Raw genomic sequence first — 22,878 nt, 5'->3', positions numbered from 1 at the left:
TTGTTTCTTCAGTGAAACTAAATCACTGTCTGAAATCAACTTATAAGCTAAAACTTTTTCAAAAGTGATTTTTATTGTGGTGGCACTCCTGGAAAATAATACGTGTCATATATGGGAGGCAAGAATGTGACTGAGGTAGCTGACTGAGGTAGGATTATTCAAGTTAAGCCCCATATTTAGCTTGATAAGCAGTTGTCAGTTTGTCATGCGAGAGTGCTATTTTGCTCCTGATGCTTCTCACAACTTTGACAACACTGAAATGACGTGCTACCGCTCTTCTGCTCCACCTCTGATTACAATGACGTTACTGCAAAATCTCTGTAGGACAGGGTTGTGGAAAAACAGAATGACTAACATCTCTTACAACACTTAAAATATGCAAAGTTAAGTCTGCAGCAAACAGGCACATGTTCAGATCATGTGAGATTCCATGTGTCTCTTATCTTGCAGTTCGTTTGTATTCACAGCAGACTTCTATTAGTCAACTGGCTGAAGTTAATACCTACAGTTGAATCTGCAAAATGTTAAGTATTTTAACAAAATAAGAGGGATCATACAAAATGCATGTTTTTTTTTATTTAGTACTGACCTGAATAAGATATTTCACATAAAAGACGTTTACATACAGTCCACAACAGAAAATAATAGTTGAATATAGGGATGCACGATATGAAATTTTTTTACCGATACCGATACCAATAATTAAGTCCTTCTTGTGGCCGATACCGATATCGATACCGATACGTTCATATTTTTATATGATAATTTTGTGCACCCAGGAGAATACAAAATCTGAGATAAACTAATGAAATGTACAGGGGTTGGACAAAAAAACTGAAACACCTGGTTTTAGACCACAGTTAGTATGGTGTTGGGCCTCCTTTTTTTGGCCAATAGAGCATTTCGTCTTTGGAATTGTCATATACAAGTCCTGCACATTTGCCAAAGGCATTTTGAGCCATTCTCCTCTTGCAGATCAGGGGTCAGGTCACTACATGATACTGGTGTAGGAAAATGTTATCTGACTCGCTCCTCCAAAACACCCCAAAGTGGCACAATAATATTCAGATCTGGTGACTATGCATGCCATGGGAGATGTCCAACTTCACTTTTCTTGTTCATCAGACCACTCTGTCACCTGTCTTGCTGTGTGTACTGGTGCATTATCATCCTGATACATGGTACCACCTTCAGAGTACAATGTCTGAACCATTGGGTGCACATAGTCAACGTTCACACCTGTTCTTACTGGTGGAATGTGCAGTCAGTGAAGATTGGCCACCAGGCTGCAAAAATATAGCCATGAAACCTCCAACATTATATTGGCCAGTGTTTCAGTTTCATTGTCCAACCCCACAGAGTGGTCTTATGAACAAGAAAAGTGAAGTTGGACATCTCCCATGGCATGCATAGTCACCAGATCTGAATATTATTGTGCCACTTTGGGGTGTTTTGGAGGAGCGAGTCAGATAACATTTTCCTACACCAGTATCATGTAGTGACCTGACCCCTGATCTGCAAGAGGAGAATGGCTCAAAATGCCTTTGGCAACTGTGCAGGACTTGTATATGACAATTCCAAAGACGAAATGCTCTATTGGCCAAAAAAAGGAGGCCCAACACCATACTAACTGTGGTCTAAAACCAGGTGTTTCAGTTTTTTTGTCCAACCCCTGTATATTACTGTATATATCTGGGTCTAACAATCACAGCAAACATCAGTCCTGAGTCAGGACTGATGTTTGCTGTGATTGTTAGACCCAGATATATACAGTAATACATTGTGGTGCCTTACACAAAAAATAAAAACATTTTTGAAGAGTCAGGACTCCTGACTCTTCAAAAATGTTTTTATTTTTTGTGTAAGGCACCACAATTCTAAATAAATAAAATGCTTTGACATTTGTCAACCTGGAAAAAATGAAAAGTGCATCATGGAGTAATTTCTGATGTCCAAATGTTAAAGCTTCTTATTGATCATATTATGAATGTGTGCAGCAACCAAATCGTACAAGGCGGGGAATAAAACATCAGAATCGAGATTAAAACATCAACTTTTCAGAACGCCGCAAGCCCAACGCAGGTCATATGACATGAACCAACCAATCATCTTCACCCGTTCCCTTAATAACATTGAAAGCACTGCCAAGGTGGAGAAACAGCTTATCATGGCTGTACAGGAATAACCATTTTTAAATAAATTTAATAACAGCTACTGCAAGCGATTTTTAATGCTGAAAATCCATTTATCCTTTGCTGAAACTTCCGCGTCTTTATGGAGAGCGCAGGTCATGGTTGCTTAGCAACGGCAGACACCACAGCAGAGCAGGCTACAGAGCGGTTTGGAAAGAAAGAGAAGGAGGCGCGTCTAGCGTTTTCCACGCGTTTTTAGGCGCGACATGTGAACGGCCCCTAAAACAGATTCACCGCGATGACAACCTCTGAAGTGAGATTTGTTGTGTTAAAACTTGACGGCTTTTTACCTCCTCTCAGAATCCTTGCTAAACATGTGTTGCAAATAGCAATAGCATCGTCCTCCTCTGCCACCGCGAAAAACTTCCAGACCGGCGAAGACGACGATGACGACACAGATGATGACGTATTACACGCGACAAAGTCCGAGAGTCACTGCTGTTTACAGCTGCAGTCGCTTGCACTCGGAAAGCAGATGAATCTCAGATAAACCAGACTGACTGATTGATTTACCAGCAAGAGTACTTTATCGGAACGGATTTCATTTATTTATCGGAGCAATAAAAATGACGTAATTTTTACCCATATCGGTCGATAATTTTTCAGTCCGATAAATTTCGTGCATCCCTAGTTGAATATATAAAATGACCCTGCTCAAAAGTTTACACACACTTGATTCTTGATACTGTGTTGTTACCTGAACGATCCACAGCTGTGTTTTTTTGTGATAGTTGTTCATGAGTACCTTGTTTGTCCTGAACAGTTAAACTGCCTGCTGTTCTTCAGAAAAATTCCACAAATTATTTGGTTTTTCAGCATTTTTGTGTATTTGAGCCCTTTCCAACAATGACGGAATGATTTTGAGATCCATCTTTTCACACTGAGGACAACTGAGGGACTCATACCGGTATGCAACTATTACAGAAGGTTCAAACACTCACTGATGCTTCAGGAAGAAAACAATGCTTTAAGAGTCTTTTAAACAGAATGAAGATGTGTGCATTTTTCTTATTTTGTCTAAATATAGTGATGCTCCGATTGATCGGCCACCGATCATGATCGGCCGATATTGGCTGAAAAATAGCTTGATCGGCGAACCCCAAAAGTGCCGATCAAAAAAAAGCCGATCACTTGATGTAAATTACTCGCGGGACTTTTTCACACGTGCATGCACGGCGCACAGGTAAACAACAGTAGAGCGGCGCTTACCAGTGGCAACATGCAACATGAGTACTAAATTCCTTATTCGTTTTGTAAGGGTAGTCTTATTATTGGGCATGTGACTAAGCTGTGCGTGTACAGAGCGCTGACTGTAGTTTTGGCGGAGAAGTTTAAGTTTACTTTCGGTTTCATAATTCTCTGCAATCGTCAGTGAGTGGTAAATGTGCGTGCTTGAATGTAAATGCATGTATCTTTCTATACCCGTCATATTGCAATAATGTTACCGCTGTATGTCTGATTGTTGTCATCAGTTCATGTTGTAGTTCAGTTCATACAGAATAGAAACGGTGCCCGTGTAATTCACGTGCATATGTTTAGCGCCATTTTATCGCATCGTAATTCTAATGAACGCATATAGATGTTACTGAGGTGAATGTTTGTTTCCTATATACAGACGGATTCTGATATATCGTATTTAATTCAGCCTAAACCACATTTTACTACCTTTATCCTAATGACTGTGCAATGCTGGATAATATAATCCTTACATCATCTTAAAAAGCAGCTACAAATAACAAGCAAAGAACATTTACATTATCAAAGAACTTCATCACTAACTAGTGTAGCCTAGTCTAGTGCGAGGTGCACTTTAAAAACACTCCCGTTATAATCAGTTTATCTATCTACACTGTATGATGAATAAAATCTCTTGCATGTGGCCACTCTATGCATGTGTTTATACCACAGCAAGTAGGGCTGTAACGATACGCGATATGAAACCGAAATCGCGACACTCAGATCCACGATCCTGTGTCGCGGTTGAATAAGGGATAAGGGAGAATCGCAACACACCCCGTGACTACCTTTCCAATCATTGACGCCTTCCTGCAAAAGTTGAGCTAGTTAAATAAGAACGTGAGGAAACATGGCAACCAACCCAGAGATTGCGGACCCTCCCTCCTCATTTAAGTCAGCAGTATGGCAACATTTCGGAGTTGTATGATCCATAAAATACGGAGAAAGGCTATTAATAAAGAAAAAAAAAAAATCCAGAAAATGCGTGTAGTATAGCCTGCGCAGTAAAAATACAATTATGTGTAAAATGTCATAGTAAACCGTGTCTGACATGAAAACCACTCTAGTCATTGTCCCATAAAATGACAAATAGCAAATAACACATCATATTTTCATTACGTTTCATTTATTTTGTTTTTGTGAAGTAAAATGAGACCTTGTTGTTTGCAATACGTTTACCCCGAGACCGCGTCGTGAGCACCTCGACCGCAAAACACTTCCACTATGAAAGAAAGCGGCAGCCGCGCAGTGATTCCACCGCTTGACGCGTCCCATGTGAAAGGGCTTTTAAACGGTAGGGGTGTAACGATATTACAAACCGAACCGAAATATCGCGATACACCAACCACGATACGCATCGCGAAACTCTCGTGGCGTACCGCGGTACTCTCACGCCCCCTGCTGCCCATTGTTGGGGTTGACATCACTTGTCTCTAACTAATTTAACCAATTTAAACACATCTTTATTTTATCACATTTTATTAAATTGTATTAGTAATGATGAGCTTTTGTTCTAAATATTATATTCTAAAGTTAGTATTTTCCAAGTGCATGTCATGTCATGTGACTTGAGTGAGCGATCACACTCGGTTACTACTCAGGGCACGACATTAACGCTAGTCCGGGACAAGTGGATTTTGTGAAAGGGGATTTTACTTGTCCGACCGGACAAGTAACCTGATTAAAACATCAAGTACAATCTATAACTAGCGCAGCAACGAAACTTTGGTGAGCATAATTCTGATTTTATTACTTAAGATGACTGAAAACGGACAGTATCAAGCTCGTGCAGGCTATCTGACTCACAGAAAATCAACACTAACAGGCTCAACAGCAGACACAAAGAAACAAGCATAAACAAACATACTGCGGTAGGAAAGCACCATTACGATTGCAAACGTGAGTGACATTGATGATTTTATACAACAGTAGTTCAATAAACTAGTAGTTAATATTAACTGACTTACATTTTAGACACATCATTAACCATTTTGCAAACGAAAATAGTTCTAAGCAACAGCAGAACCTCTCCGTGAATCTCCGAGCAACACAGCGGTATTTCAGTACTGAATGATTTAGCACTTTTTTTAATGAATGGAGTCAGTGAACGAACTGGTTGAATCCATCTATGGTTGAATCCGTGACTCGCTCATTAAGACAGTGACTACTGCCACCTATTGGTGGTTCGATTTTATATTTAAAGGTACTGCATTTTTCCAATATTTTTGTATAACATTAATCTTATTACATTGTTTATGTATTTGCAATTTTACTGTGTAAATGCATTTTTTGGAACCTCTTGTCTTCATTAAACAGTCTAAGTAAATACAGTTAAATGTCAATTTCATTGCAGGCCTGGTTTTTCCTGTGCAATGGAAAGATGGAGTTTGTTGATACTGATTTAATTTGTGCAACCATATAGAGTCTAATTATTATAATTTGATGTATTGATAAAATTTAAGAATTTGATGTTAATGATGACAAATACAGTTAGTAAGGTTAGGAAAATAAAGTTAAAAAGTGTCCTAGAAATCAATTTAAGGCAAATATCACAAATATTCAGATTAAAGCAAGACCTTATAGAGTAGTGATGAGACTATTGCTTCAGAATGGATTGATTTACAGCAAAAAAGGCTTTTTTTTTTTTTTTTGCCCCGGACAAGTACATTTTTAACTCGGACAAGTGAATGTCTAATTTTCACTAACTTACTCAGGTATCCTGACTGTACTAAAATGGGTTGGCAAAGTTAATAAAGAAAAAGTTTTGTTGTTTTTGTTTTTAAGTGAATCTATTGTTCCTTAGCATTGCTGTTAAGATGACATCAACCCTAACCCCACAGCAAACAGAAACCAAACCGAACCGAACCGTGGCCCCAAAACTGTGAACCGAACCGAATCGTGCCTTTGGTGTATCGTTACACCCCTATTAAACGGTCTTCAGACAGAGCGCGAACACAAGAATGGGACCGTTTGAGAGCAGCGTCAGTGTGTACCGGATTGAGTCCAAAGAGCAAATACCTGTGCCTGTCACCCGTCCGACCCGCACTGCACCTGACAGATAAATATTATTCCACCGTTACGTCAGTTTTAGCGGTTCACCCGTCGGGTAGGACTCTGTTACGCACACACATAGAATCTTGCATCGCTATAGCAGGTTTAAAGAATTTGACATCTTGACAATTTTATCACTACAGTATCATGTGAAATTAAAAAAAAATTAAAAATCAGTGACAGACAGACCTTATCAGTTGTTAATTTTAATACAGAAGGTTTTTATTAAACCTTAAAATGTGACCTTGTATGTAAAACTTAGAAAAGCTATTGAAATTTTTTTTTTTTTTTAATAAACCTGTTGTTTGATTTTCAGTTTAATGTTTTAATTTTTCGTATCGTATCGTGAACCCAATATCGGGATACGTACCGCATTGTGACCTAGGCATATCGTTACACCCCTAACGGCAAGTTTCTGAAGCATCCTAGAACCGACTCTCTGCACTGCATCGCTAAAGTTAGGCGCCTTTTTGAGCAGAAAAGACTCCTTTTTGAGTCTTGCTATCGTCAAAGCCATCAGCAACTGGCGATATCTCTAACTATCGTCGATACACTGTACTATCGTCTACAACCCTAACTTGGTGGTTCTTCAAGATCTTGACTGTAACCTATTTCTACAGTTATTTTTTTTCCCAATATATTTAATTTAGAGTTAGTTTCATTTCTACAAATGGTGCAAAATCTGCTAGATTATAGATCAAAGATTCCCATTCCCCTGCCATTCTGTGATCGGCGATCGGCAGATCATGATCTTGGTGATCAGTAATCGGCGATCGGCCCCAAAAATGCTGATCGGAGCATCTCTACTAAATATCATATTTTTTTCATTTAGTACTGCCCTTCAGATGCTACAGAAGATACTTAACATGTTTCCCAGAAGACATAAGTTAAATTTACCCTGATCTTCAAATTTAGCTCTTAATGCATCGTGTTTCCTTCTGGGGCATCAGTGAGCATTTGAACCTTCTGTAATAGCTGCATATGAGTCCCTCAGTGTGAATCTCAAAATCATACAGTCATTGTTGGAAAGGGTTCAAATACACAAAAATGCTGAAAAACCAAAGAATTTGTGGAACCTGAAGGATTTTTCTGAAAAACTGTGGGCAGTTTAACTGTTCAGGACAAACAAGATACTCATCAACAACTAACACATAACCAAAAAAAAAAAAAACAGCTGTGGATCATTCAGGTAACAACACAGTATTAAGAATCAAGTGTATGTAAACCTTTAAACAGGGTGATTTTTATAAACTCAACTATTATTTTATGTAAATGTCTTTTACGTGAAATATCTTATTCAGTTCAGTACTAAGTAAAAAAAAAATAACATGCATTTTGTATGATCCCTCTTATTTTGGTAAAATATTTAACATCTTGCATATTCTGAAAGGTGTACGTAAAAAATCTCATGAAAAATATCTTACATCCACATACTTACACCACTGTACCTTAAGAAAGGTACATATCAGGTCCATATTAAAAAAAAAACTACACTAGCCAATGAAATTATACGCATACCAACCGAAACAGTATTAAATTCCTCTCAAAATGAGGACATTCACCCCAAATCTAATCCTTTTCACACTTTGATGTATAAAACATGCCTGACATCACCTCGCTTCGCTCTACACCTCCTCTGTGCATATCTGATGATTAGCTAACGGCACTTACTGCTCATTGCCCCATCATCAAAGGCCACAGACTTTTGCCAAATGCATTTTGCATAGAAACAACTTTGTTAGCTGAGCATACATTAAGACAGTGTCACGCCAAACACAACCACAAATTTTCATACACAACTTTCACTTTTTGAGGCACAACATGCATACGCAACATTTCTCTATGCTGGTAAATAATAGAATTCAGCAGCCAAGACAATTAGTTCAATGTGAATTATTCAACAACACTGAGAGGATGGCCTCAAACAAAATCCCTGGTGGAAAAGCTCAGCTCCAGAAATTTTTTTTCATAACGGTGCTTTGGATTTTATTTTCATCATCAAAACACGAACAGTGATTTAGTATTTCAAGAAGGCAGAATCTTAACTAATTCCAAACCAAAACATATGCTGTTAAATGCAAACCATGTGTGAAATGAAAAACAGACGGTGTTGTCAACAATACGGACATTATGCTTCACAGTCAACATATTATTTTAATTCTTTCCCTCCATTTATGTAGCAAAAAGTTTTTATCTCAGTTTATAAAGCAAGAAGGATTTAATTCATACACACAATGAACAAAGAAGCCAAGAAAATGGGTTTCAGCATCAGCTGCTACAGAAGCTTATAATATCCTTGCTTTTCCCAAAACTGAAAATATGTGACCCTGGACCACAAAACCAGTCATAAGGGTCATTTTTTTTGTTGAGATTTATACATCAGCTGAACAAATAAGCTTTCCATTGATGTATGCTTTGTTAGGATAGAACAATATTTGACTGAGATGCAACTACTTGAAAATCTAGAATCTGAGGGTGCAAAAAAAAGAAGTTCTTAGCAATGCATATTACTAATCAAAAATTAAGTTTTGATATATTTACGGTAGGAAATTCACTAAATATCTTCATGCAACACGATCTTCACTTAATATTCTAATTTTAGCATTAAAAAAATCTATCATTTGGACCCATACAATGTATTTTTGGCTAATGCTACAAATATACCCATGCAACTTAAGACTGGTTTTGTGGTCCAGGGTCACATTTAAGCTTCTCAACAAGCTTTAATGCAGTTATTAAGGTACCTGGTCGTGGTACTGGTTGCTGCTGCTCACCCCTCCACAGGGTGCAGGCATGGCAGTGGGCCTCTCCAGAGGGCAGCTGGACTCTGGGAAGGCTAAGGAAGAAGGGACTGGGGTGGTGTGGTGGTGATGATGGAAGTGATGCGAGTGACCGTGGGAGTGCTGGGAGCCGGACTGCTGGGGACCAGACTGCTGTGTCGTCCCACCCTGCATACACCCTGAGTGGGTGTGCCCCATGGAGAGGTGTCCTGAAGATGGCCCGCTGCAAGGGGAGTGCTGGGGGCAACAAGAAGGTAACCTGGGCATCGCCACACCTCCATTCTCACCAGACATGCTCCTTCTGCTGTCATCTGATTGGGGGATAAAGACATACAATTAAAAACCAAGGCAAACATATAATTAATCGATGTCACTGTCAGTTATCAAATGATAGCGTCTCCATAGCTTACCTTCGGTGGCAGTGGTGTTGGTTCCTGGAACTCCACCGTGGCTCTGAGCAACCAGTGTGCTATCAGGGGCGGCCGCTAAGCAGCTACTGGAGGGACCAGGACCCTCCGGTGGCGATTCTGAGGTACAGGCATTATGGGAAGAGGAAGAGGAAGAAGAACTGACCAGCTGTGGGTGTGTGCTGTCAGAAGTGGTTGGCACGACTGAGAGGTCTGAAGATGTATAAAAATATACAAAAACACACACAAAAACATAAATGATTAAACTTAGCAATGAACAATATGTTGGTTATTTGTCAATATTAGAATGTATATTTTTACAGAGCTTGTTGGCAGAGGCTATTTTAACTAACTCTGTCCACCAATGTGTGATTGGACTAGATAACATTACAAAAGACGGCTCCCAAACAGTGGTTCCAGTGGCATAGATGATAAAGCGTGTAGCGCAGTCTTTTTGATGCAATCGACCCAAGTTGGAATCAGCTTTTTGCCAAACTCATTCTTCTACCTTTTCACATCTCAAATCACATTCGAAAGGCATTTATTTTCAATAAAAATGAAGGAAATAATCGAAAGGAAGGGATTTAATGTCCCTATAAGATGCCATCCATTTAATTTAATAAAAATAATAAAAAATAAAAAATGATTATTTACACTCAATACGCTATTATTACATACCGTTTTATAATGTAGTACAATACTGAGGTGCAGATATTTGCCACTATTTGCAAGTAGTATAACTAGCAGAAAATAATGCTATTTTACATAGTGTAAATAGAATATATCGTTATTTGCACTTAGTATAAATGGCATATCGCTAAGCAAATATACTATTTGCACTTAGTGTAAATAGCATCTATTGCCATTTACACTTGGTGCAAATAGCTGCTGTGATATTTTTAACCAGTTTAAATCGGTACTTGATATTTAATTATGCATACAAATTTTCCCCATTTTTTTTTAATCTTTGCCATCATTTAATTACATCAATTCAATAATACTATTACATTTTTAGCAAATCTCAAAATCTACTTGAACTACCGTTCAGAAGTTTAGGGTCAGTGCAATTTTTAAACATTTCTGTAAAAAACATCTTTTATGCTCACCAAGGCTACATTTATTTTATCAAAAACACAAAAAAACAATGTGAAACATCATAATTTTAAGTAATCTAACAGTTTTCTATTTTATTTTAGAATGCAATTTACTCCTATGACTGCAAAGCCTAATTTTCTGCAGCCATTACTTCAGTCTTCAGTGTCACATGACCCTTCAAATATGAAGAAATCATTCTAAAACGCTGATTTGGTGTTTAAGAATCATTATATTGAAAACAGTTTATTCTGCTTAATATTTTTGTAAAAACAGTGACATTTATGGAGGACTCTTTGCTAATTTTATTTATAGAAAAGCATTCTATGTGAAGCATTTGTGAGAAATATAATTTTTTGTAATTATACATCTTTACTGTCATGTTTGATCAATTTAACATGTCCTTGCTGAATAAAGTATTCATTTCTTTCTTCAAATAAACAAAAAAATTAAGAAATAAAATACTGCCCCAAACCTCTGAACAGTAATACAGTATACCCAATTTTCATACTGTACATAATAATGTGATACATAAACTTGCTTGTAGCAATTAAAAAGACTGATTTCAGTTTTTTAATCATTAAAGAAAATTAATTGTTATCAGCCAGAATTTTACCATCAGTGCATCTACACTTTCGACTTCTTTAATAATAACTATGAGGCTATTAATAATGAGGGTGTTCTTAATATAAAAGGGTTCATTGCAACTGGCAACAGATGGTTTCCTCCAGCTCTAGAACATCAGTGCGAGCGAGCGTGCGTGTGCATTTTCACACTCACAGACTTTATTCACGAAGTGGCCCATGAGGATAGCTACTCATTAACATTCCATAGCGAGTAATCCATCTGCTTTTTCCTCGCAAATTAATTTCTCACTCCGTCAAAAGAAATGCAAATGCAATCATATCTCAGCCTGCTCTTTTACCTCCCCACCAGCTACAGACCCCAAAAGACAAACAAAGAGACACTTTATGACAGTAAATCAAACAAAACAATGTAAATGAGTTTTCCTTTGACAAACCTCGAGATTTGGGAGCATATCACAGATTAATGAGATAACACTACACAGATTTTATTTCCTCATCCAGAATGGCAGTTTAATTGGTTCCTATAGTAATTCTCTTTGAATCTTTGGGGCCAGCGGCTGATTGCATAACAGACAGACTTCATTATGTTGCGTGCAAATGAAATCAGAATTAAACTCGATTGCACACAATAAAAGGGATGCTTTTGGTGTCCGTCACTGTGTGGCTCTGAAAGAATGTTGTGCAGCTGTGAAGGCTATTTATGCTGCCGTGCATGCTGAAACGATATAGATTAATCATTATTAACGGGGTCTGAACACACAGTCGAGCTGCAATCCAGAGCACTGAACAACACTAACCGAATCTACCAGATTCATTCCTCCTCCTCCCCCTCACACACAGAGATACAGCTCAAAGACAGAGAGGGAGGACCGCTCACAGTCAAAGATGAGTAGATTAGATGTGACATCTAATATTTCCCAAACCCACGCAGTGTTGAACTGGGTGATCTAACTCTTATTGCCTCCTTTATGTTCCAGACCTGAAGACCATCACTACAGCACCGAGTCAGGGAGACGATCATCAAATACTCATCAAACCTGTTACATTTCAAATAATGGCTGACACACATGAAATAATCTCTCCCTCGATTTCAAGGCTCAGCAAAAGTGGACAGCAGATTGTTTTTACTTGTTATGGTTATGCAACGCGTTTCTGTTGTTTTAAAAGTTGCGGTTACAGCTCATGTATATCGAGCATTTGAATTTTAGCATGAAAAGAGGTCATGACCGGAACAATATTCAAAAGGCCTTTTCATGTTCTGAAATGAGGGGATATTAAATTCCTGTCCAGTTCCTGTTGCTTTCTCCCTTCGACTCCCTTCGATTGTGCTGCTAAACTGGATTGATGGCAGTTTTGCAATCCTAAAGCCAGTGATCATGAAAAACACCTAAATCTATTTTTTTTATTTTTATTTACATGATAAATGACAGAAGCAGCACAAACTGAGAAAAAGAATAATACAGAAAAGGCACAAAGGATAATATAGGAGAATAAATATGGATGTAGTAATATGCATTTGTACTATATTGGATAATAAATTATTAATTCTCATGTCCACTACTTTTTACGTTTAGATCAAGTAAGCATTAAATGATGGCAAAGGTAAAGTAGGGCCCTATGGAATTAGTTTTATTTTTTCCCAAATTCTGTTTTATTTTTTCCAAAATAGGTTTTAATTTTTTCTAGACTCTGTTTTAACAGTTAAATAAAAAATATCAAAAAGTATGTCTAATTAATTAGAACCATAAAGCTTAAACATTTTTTTAACCAAATTCTGTGTTTTACATACATTTTTATAGTTTCATTAATATATTATATAATATTTTTGATTTATTTATTTAAATACTGCTTTGTGTATTTACATTTTTCTGGCAAATAAATTCTGGTAAATAATTTTTCAGATAAAAATTGTTTTTTTTTTATTAGTAGTAGTACAATAAATTTGATTTCTATTCTATGATTCTGTTCGCGTTTTTCGCATCACAGAAATCAAAGAACCCTAGTAAAGCAACTTAATTTTTTTTTTTAAATTTCATATCACTGTGAAAATGTATATTGATTTTTCATACTAAACATAAAAGTTGTGATGTCTAAACTCACTGATTCAAACTGATTTCAGTTTTTAATTGTGACCCCGAACCACAAAATCAGTCATATAAAGGTGAATTTTTTGAAATTGAGATTTATACATCATCTTAAAGTTGAATAAATAAGCTTTCCATTGATGTATGATTTGTTAGGATAGGACCAAGATACAACTTTGTTAGGATATTTGGCTGAGATACAACTCTTTAAAAATCTGGAATATGAGGGGTGCAAAAAAGAAATCTAAATATAGAGAAAATTGCCTTTAAAGTTGTGCAAATGAAGTTCTTAGCAATGCATAGTAAGTTTAGATATACAGGTCCTTTTCAAAAAATTAGCATATTGTGATAAAGTTCATTATTTTCTGTAATGTACTGATAAACATTAGACTTTCATATATTTTAGATTCATTACACACATTTGAAAGTAGTTCTAGCCTTTTATTGTTTTAATATTGATGATTTTGGCATACAGCTCATGAAAACCCAAAATTCCTATCTCAAAAAATTATCATATTTCATCCGACCAATAAAAGAAAAGTGTTTTTAATACAAAAAAGTCAACCTTCAAATAATTATGTTCAGTTATGCACTCAATACTTGGTCGGGAATCCTTTTGCAGAAATGACTGCTTCAATGCGGCGTGGCATGGAGGCAATGATAAAACACAGTGGTCCAAAGTAAAGAGATCGGATGAAAGCAAATTTTGCATGTCATTCGGAAATCAAGGTGCCAGAGTCTGGAGGAAGACTGGGGAGAGGGAAATGCCAAAATGCCTGAAGTCCAGTGTCAAGTACCCACAGTCAGTGATGGTCTGGGGTGCCATGTCAGCTGCTGGTGTTGGTCCACTGTGTTTTATCAAGGGCAGGGTCAATGCAGCTAGTTATCAGGAGATTTTGGAGCACTTCATGCTTCCATCTGCTGAAAAGCTTTATGGAGATGAAGATTTCATTTTTCAGCACGACCTGGCACCTGCTCACAGTGCCAAAACCACTGGTAAATGGTTTACTGACCATGGTATTACTGTGCTCAATTGGCCTGCCAACTCTCCTGACCTGAACCCCATAGAGAATCTGTGGGATATTGTGAAGAGAAAGTTGAGAGACACAAGACCCAACACTCTGGATGAGCTTAAGGCCGCTATCGAAGCATCCTGGGCCTCCATAACACCTCAGCAGTGCCACAGGCTGATTGCCTCCATGCCACGCCGCATTGAAGCAGTCATTTCTGCAAAAGGATTCCCGACCAAGTATTGAGTGCATAACTGAACATAATTATTTGAAGGTTGACTTTTTTTGTATTAAAAACACTCTTATTGGTCGGGTGAAATATGATAATTTTTTGAGATGGGAATTTTGGGTTTTCATGAGCTGTATGCCAAAATCATCAATATTAAAACAATAAAAGGCTTGAACTACTTCAGTTGTGTGTAATGAATCTAAAATATATGAAAGTCTAATGTTTATCAGTACATTACAGAAAATAATGAACTTTATCACAATATGCTAATTTTTTGAAAAGGACCTGTATTTCGAAAATTTACAAAATATCTTCATTGAACATGCTTTTTACTTTTACTAATGATTTTTAGAATAAAAAGAAAACTCACTAATTTTGACCCATACAATGTGTATTTGTGCTATAGCTACAAATATTCCTGTTCTACTTAAAACTGGTTTCGTGGTCCAGGGTCACATTTTGTAAATAATTTTGACAAATTAGCATATAATTTAATATCATGCACAAAATTACAATTATTGGCTTATCATGGGTCAGAATTTAAATTTTAACAAAAACAAAAAGATATCACACCCACAATTATTAGCTATGAAATAACTTAATTAAAATAAAAGAACAAATTAGCATGATCTTAATAAAATGCGGCCACAATTTGCTTAAGACAAGCAACTAGTTAATCAAACTCGGCCATTATTAAACTAAAAATAGGTAATGAATTAATAAAACGTAGCCAGTAATTAACAAATCATGGAAATTAATTAATTTGTGGTGACCATATCTATATTTCACCCATATGTCATGTGGGGGGCTCTGTACATCCCCCTAAAGCGTAAATAAATAGCAAAGTTGTCCTCACCATCCTCATCCACGGTGAGGTCCACCACTTCTCCAGCGCTCTGTCTGAGTGGCTGGATGACGGTGGACAGGCGATGGCGGCCACGTCCCTCCTGAGCTCGGCTCTGGGAACAGCTGGGTCCCCAGTGCATCCTGCCATGGCTTCCCACCGAGCGTGGCCTGCACAACACACAGATGACAGTCTCCATAATATAACTGTAAAACTATTTGAAAACAATGCATCGGTATGAATCGGTTATGGTAAAAGTGGTCGATTGAGGACAGAGTCGAATGTGCTGTAGAAGCAGACCTGTGTTTGTGGTCTAGATTTTGTTGTATCCAGTGAGCTGTAGCAGGGCATTAGAGCAGCAACTTTAGCAGCTACTGGAATGATCGGCTGGAACATAAATAAGAGCCAGCTGACATGAGAGCTAGAGCTCTTTATACTCACACACACACATATTATAAGCCTATGAGAAGATATAGTACACTAGTGCCATGAGAACATAGCAGGCATGCATTTCACATACAGAACCATGACTAGAGTAAACCACAAAACTAAAAAAAAAGTTCACACCATAACAAGAAACAAACTACACAATCAACAGATAAACAATAAGCTAAAGCACTGCCAAACACCATGACCTGTCATGTGATAAGACCTTTGAGAAGAATGCATCTGTAAAAACTTTTCAAAGAAAAGAAAAAAGAAACATTGTAAACATGAAAGCTATTTTGTTCAAGCAAGAATCCAGAAGAGGGCCACTCCTCTAAGTCTGAGCTCCCTGGTGTACAGTGTGAAGGGAGGGGGAGGAGCTTGTGCATGGTGAAAAGGGGAGGGGCTTGTGTGTAAAGAAAAGAGGATAGGGCTTGTGAGCAGATTTGAAATGGAAGTCTGTCAAGGTCTGATGTCATTAGCTTTCATTAGAGTCACACCACAGGTATTACCACACTAATTTGAAAACCACTTCATGATTCTGCTCCAAATATTATTTCAACTGGCTATTTTCAGTGTTAAAACAGCTGCATTCTTCTCCTATGCAGCCTTCGTAAATCATGCTCTCTTGTAAATAAAGCCTAACTTTAAATAACCTCAGTCACTATTTTTACTTGCTCATTAAAAGCCACATTAAGTCATACTGGCATTCAGACAGTCAGTGTTTGGAACTGAAACTGTATTTATTTAGCCTAGAATCTAGACGCGACCCTAGCGGCAGCAAATTACATTTGCTTCCAAGGGCAGTCTAGTTACTCTGTTCACTTGAGATTTCTAAAAATCCAAAATCGACCGGGCCAATCACGAGTCGGTGGGTGGGTTTAACATGATGACGACTGACGTTCGACCATATGTTCCGTCAGACATTCTCTGGTTCAGTGAGAGATAGAGCGATGGCTGCTGCTAGCGAACAACTTTCTTTCGAATCGGCTTTGGCCGCCACTCTGAAAGACTTGAAGTTAAGCTTTTCTCTGAGAAAAGAACAAGAAACTGCACTGAGGTCGTTCTTACAAAAGAAGGATGTATTTGGAGTTTTGCCAACCGGATACGGCAAAAGTTTGATCTACCAGCTAGCTCCGCTGGTGGGAAAACCCATGGGACTCTGACTACGTCACCTTCTTCGTTGCTCTGATTGGTTGTAGCGCTATCCTATTGCGTGGAGAGGGAGTCTGAAAGACAACCGTTTATACCACCCCTCCAGCTGAGCCCTGTCTATGAAGAGTGCCCAGACTAGGGGTGGGCGGTACACCGGTGTCATAGTCAGCACTGGTGTGACATTGCGCCACGACATGGATTTTCTAATACCGTCAATACCGTAATAAATCAATTATGTGCCTCGAACGGCTGCATTTACATCAATAATAGCTAATTCTAAATAATAAGGCATTAAATTTTCTTCAAACGTTCAATTGTGGTCTGAATACCTGTCCTTATACTATAGGCCTATATCTTGTTGTAAATAAAAAAGTAAAACTTATTCGTATCAGCTTTGCAGGTGGCAGGTAAAAGGGGAGTGGCCATTAAAGACTGGTGAAACACCGTGAAGAAAGGTCGGGCCAGTGTTGCCAACTTGGCGACTTTGTCGCTAGATTTAGCGACTTTTCAGACCCCCTTAGCGTCTTTTTTTCAAAAAAGCACCTAGCGACAAATCTAGCGACTTCTTGGACAAACCTTATTTAGTTTATGAGACTCTCTGGTAGCCTACTGCCGCGTGAGCGCGAAGTCGTGCGCGCACTCCCCCTCTCTCTATCTGCGTCTGCTCTGTTCAGTGAGCGGCACAGGAGCAGCATTTTTAGATAAAAAAAAATGTATTCTGATGCTTCTAACTCTATTTTACATTTAAGTATAGCCGAAATCACAGCACAGCCATTGACTTAATCGTATGTGTATTTGAGTTCATTAGACAATGTCGTGATTATGAATCACGATTTTAGTGTAGATTAATATTTTCGAGAGCTGGTTATCTAGTCCTAATGCGCCGCATTTCTGCCACTATTTCATATTTACCCCGTTGTCTGACAAAAGAAACCGTAAAATATATCAGTATATCTATGAAATATATAAATGAAAACAGTTTTATTGAATTTGGCTGCATTAAATAGCAGAAGGTGAGCACAGAGAAGCAAGACAATACGACTTACTGACGTCATGAATATGCTAGTGAGCATATGACGTCATTTAGCGACATTTGGCGACTTTTCAAGCGGGGTTTAGCTACTTTCCATTGAAAAAAGTTGGCAACACTGGGTCGGGCCTGTAGCCTATACCAGGGGCGGAGTGGCAATCGGGACGATCAGGACTTTTGCCGGTCGGCCGGCCGAAGGATTTACACAGCGGATCACAAATTGAGCGGGCGCGAGGCGAACGCGACCGGCCTGTTTACTTTTACTTTCGATTTTGCGATAACGCACACTCTGTGTAAAGGGAGCAGCACACATCTTATAACGTTAATAGATATTTGTCAGTGAGTACAAGATTGCAGCAAATCCTACAGTCTATGTTTGTAATCTCTCTTTACTTTCGACCCGTGATCATTCAAATCTAAAGGTCATTGTACACTGAGTCCGATTTTCGTATGCGTTTTTTTAGTTTTCTCATATTCGCCGTCCTTATCAAAATGCTTATTATGGATGCGAAAATGCAGAAAATCAAACACGATCCGATTTTTTTTATGACGGACGAAAGTTTCAGAGGCAGTGTGTAAACTCGATTAACATAACCTGTATTTTTTTTTACGTGCAAAAATCTCGGACGAAAATTTCGTACTCACGTGTGTAATGACATTAACTCCAGCAGCTCGTGTTGGATGCAGGGTTGCCAAGTCCGCGTTTTTCACCACAGAATTGGTCTACTTTTAAACTGTTGCGATGGGTTGATTTCCCCCAGTTATTTAAAGGTTTTAAATATTGCAGAAATTAAATTTCAATAAAAAATATTTTTTGTTTTGTTGTACACTGTTAAGTAAGATCTTTAGGTTTTTTGCAAAATAAATATGTTAAGAATGCATACTCTCCCATGTCTCTTTTTGATAAGGATACCTACCATTTATGTATTATATTATAAAAATATTAACTTTATTCACATACTAAAGGGACAGGACAGGCTGCTACTCCCAAAATGTACCAAAAAAAGTAATACCGTGATATTATACCGTCACCGTTCAAAAGATGAAAAATACCGTGATATTAATTTTAGGTCATATCGCCCACCCCTAGCCCAGACCCTACATTTATGTGGGTCTGGCTCATCAGGCTAGTATTTATTAGCAGGTGTGACTCTCAAACAGTCCTAATTTTAGCCGTTACTGTCTACCAATGTCAACTTTCGCCAGTAAAGAATAATAATAAAAGAATATCACCAGTAACCGTAAAGAAAATTACTAAGGATAGCAACATCCCTAACAGAAAAAGCATTCAAGTCCAGTCGAGATGAAAGTTCATATCATATATTTAAAGTTATATTTACAGTTGAGGTCAAAAGTTTACAGCCCCCTTTCAGAATCTGCAAAATTTTAATTATTTTACCAAAATAAGAGTGAATCATACAAAATGCATGTTATTGTTTATATAGTACTGACCTGAATGAGATATTTCACAATAAAAGAAAATGTTTACATATAGTCCACAAGAGAAAATATTCATTGAATTTATAAAAAGTTTACATCCTCTTGATTCTTAATACTGTGTTCCTACCTGAATGATCCACAGCTGTGTTTTTTTGTTTAGTGGTAGTTGTTCATGAGTCCCTTGTTTGTCATGAAAAGTTAAACTGCCCGCTGTTCTTCAGAAAAGTTCGTCAGGTCCCACAGATTCTTTGGTTTTCCAGCTTTTTTTTTTTTTATTTGAACCCTTTCCAAAAATGACTGTATGATTTTGAGATCCATCTTTTCACACTGAGGAAAACTGAGGGACTCATATGCAACTATTACAGAAGGTTCAAATGCTCACTGATGCTCCAGAAGGAAAAACCATGCATTAAGTGCCAGGGGGTGAAAACTTTTTGAATTTGAAGATTAGGATAAATGTAACTTATTTTGTCTTCTGGGAAACATGTAATTATCTTCTGTAGCCTCTAAAGGGCAGTACTAAATGATAAAAAAATATGGTATTTAGGCAAAATAAAAAAAAATGTACACATCTCCATTCTGGAGCATCAGTGACCATTTGAATCTTCTGTAATAGTTGCATATGAGTCCCTCAGTTGTCCTTGGTGTGAAGAGATAGATCTCAAAATCATACAGTCATTGTTGGAAAGGGTTCAAATATATAAAAATGCTGGAAAGCCAAAGGATTTGTGGGACCTGAAGGATTTTTCTGAAGAACATCAGGCAGTTTAACTGTTCAGGACAAACAAGGGACTCATGAACAACTATCACTAAACAAAAAAACAAAAACAAAAAACAAAAACAAAAAACACAGCTGTGGATCATTCAGGTTAAAACAAAGTTTTAAAAATCAAGGGTATGTAAACTTTTGCATGGGGTCATTTTTATAAATTCAACTATTATTTTTTCTTGTGGACTATATGTAAACATCTTTGTAAACATGTGAAATATCATATTCAGGTCAGTACTAAATAATCAATAACATGCATTTTGTATGAACCCTCTTATTTTAGTAAAATAACATTTTGCAGATTCTGAAAGGGGGATGTAAACTTTTGACCTCAATATGGCAGATGCTTTTACCCAAAGCACCTAAAATTGCATTTAATGCATTCTCTGGGAATCAAACCAATTTTAGTCACTATTAGTAATGCAGTGAACAGCACAATATGAAAATTGTGATGTGTAGTAGTGTGTTTCAGAATGTTATAAACTCCTGGTGTGTGCAGTTTAGTTTCTTCTAGAGAGTTTAAACAAAATGGTGGTTTTCCAAAATTCCAAATAAATTATTCTGGAATTCTGCAATCACTCTTGGAATTCTAGCCCTCTGTGAGGATTTGATTCCATAGGAGGGGCGCAGTGGCCCCGGCTGCCGTAAAGCAGAGCGTGTCTGGGAATAGAGCTGTTCTCCGGGCTGGGATTTAGTGGCCCCAAGCCCCTGTGTCTGGAGAGCGGGGAAGCCCCCTGCCTCCCAACCCAACACTGGTGAGCCCGTTAACCACAGATTGCATCATTAAAACATCAAAACAAAATGATTACCAACAGGCTTGGAGGGCCGAGGGATTCTCTGGAGACTAGGGGAGTGACTCCAGAATGTTCAGTTTCCTTATGAACATCTCAGTGAGTGTGTGTACACCCGTTATGCTTAATAAATCAACAATATGTAGGTCATGTAAACACCTTAAACTGTCTTCTTTATATCAGGTAAAGGCAGTTTAAGCAAAATCGACTTGCCACACATTACCTCAATTTCCTTCTGCTTGCAAACACCTTTCCGCTATTCTGTTGGCTTCAACGTGTTTAAGTTTATTCATGTTCTGACACACCTATCATCTCAACTTCACTTTTTCACATTAAAATAACTGACTGCCTGTGCAAAACAAAATACTAAACTAAATGTTATTCTGTTGCTGATTTGAAAACATTTAGGGGAGCAGATCAGACTGAATAGTGTGCATCAGTATTCAGAGCAAAAAGGACTGACTATTACAGAAAACATCCTAAGGCGTCCTCCAGAACATTTGTACTCAGAGGACAACTAAAACAAACACGCAAGAAACAAATCACACATTCTACGTCACTATAAACCCTCAACGCACAATTTCTGCTGCTTTAATTTCCCCCTAGGATCAACAAAAGCACATCCAAATTGCATGCATTAAAAAAAATCTATAAAATAAAAAAATACATAAATGGGGGAGGGGGAAATGAGAATTTATAATCACATAACTGAAACCCAGAAACAAACAATGACCAACCTAACACTGGAAGAACTCGAAGTAGAACTCTTGAAATTATGAATATTTTAAATCAAGCAAAATCTCCACATATAAAATATAAAGCAGCTGTGTTTAATATATATTACTGTACTACTGTGGTTGTTTATTAACAATAACAGTTAATGAACAATTCTTCCACTAAGTAATATCATTCCTTAGCCTAACTGCAAGTTGTTTACAACTGTCAAGCAATTTGATGTATTAAATTAGAACTGAACTGATGTGCAATCATGTGAAAATACATGTTATTTGATCTAGGCTTGAATCAAGGCTCATTCAATTATACAATACCGGTCAAAAGATTTTTTTATGTTATTTAAAGTAGTCTCTTCTGCTCACTAAGCCTGCATTTACTTGATCCAAAGTACAGCAAAAACAGTAACATTTGGAAATATTTTTACTATTTAAAATAACTGTTTTATTTTTTAATATATTTTAAAATGTAATTTATTCCTGTGATTTCATAGCATCATTACTACAGTCACATGATTCTTCTAATATTTTGATGTGCTGCTCAAACATTTATTATTATTATTATGATGTTGAAAACAGCCGATTAAAATTTTTTCAGGTTCCTTTGATGAGTAGAAAGTTCAGAAGAATAGCATTTATCTGAAATCTTTTGTAACATTATAAATGTCCTTATATCTTTTGAAAAATTTTAAGTGTATTTGTTGAATAAAAGTATTAATTTCTATAATTGCTGTATTTTGGATTAAATATATGCAGGCTTGCTGAGCAGAAGAGACTTCTTTAAAAAACATTAAAGATTTTACTGTTCAAACACTTTTGACTGGTAGTGTAACCATAAAAAAAATAAAATAAAATCTAAAATACATAAATACTACATGCAATTAATACTACAAAAAAGAAAGCTCTACACTTAAAATCATGCCCAAAATACCCAAGACCCCATGTTCTTAAGCTTTTAGAGTGTCAAATCAGACGTGAGTGCTTGGGAATACCTGAGGCGGTGTGTGACACTGCTCTTTAATTG

At 37.3% G+C, this 22,878-nt stretch overlaps 1 protein-coding gene across 1 annotated transcript in view; it reads right to left on the bottom strand.

Moving 5' to 3' along the window:
* Positions 1-22,878, bottom strand: part of rnf111 (ring finger protein 111) — a 60,172-nt gene that overhangs the window by 9,604 nt on the left and 27,690 nt on the right. The window contains exons 4-7 of the mRNA XM_073836619.1: positions 15,525-15,682; positions 9,670-9,879; positions 9,224-9,570; positions 7,918-7,927 (exon numbers count right to left, since the gene is read on the bottom strand). Of these exons, the coding sequence (XP_073692720.1) occupies positions 7,918-7,927; positions 9,224-9,570; positions 9,670-9,879; positions 15,525-15,682 (725 nt within the window). The remainder of the gene's footprint in view (positions 1-7,917; positions 7,928-9,223; positions 9,571-9,669; positions 9,880-15,524; positions 15,683-22,878) is intronic.

This window comes from Garra rufa, chromosome 3, assembly GCF_049309525.1.
Source record: "Garra rufa chromosome 3, GarRuf1.0, whole genome shotgun sequence".
NCBI lineage: Eukaryota > Metazoa > Chordata > Actinopteri > Cypriniformes > Cyprinidae > Garra > Garra rufa.
Note: the sequence above shows the minus strand (reverse complement) of the source record. Positions and strands in the feature narration are given on the sequence as shown.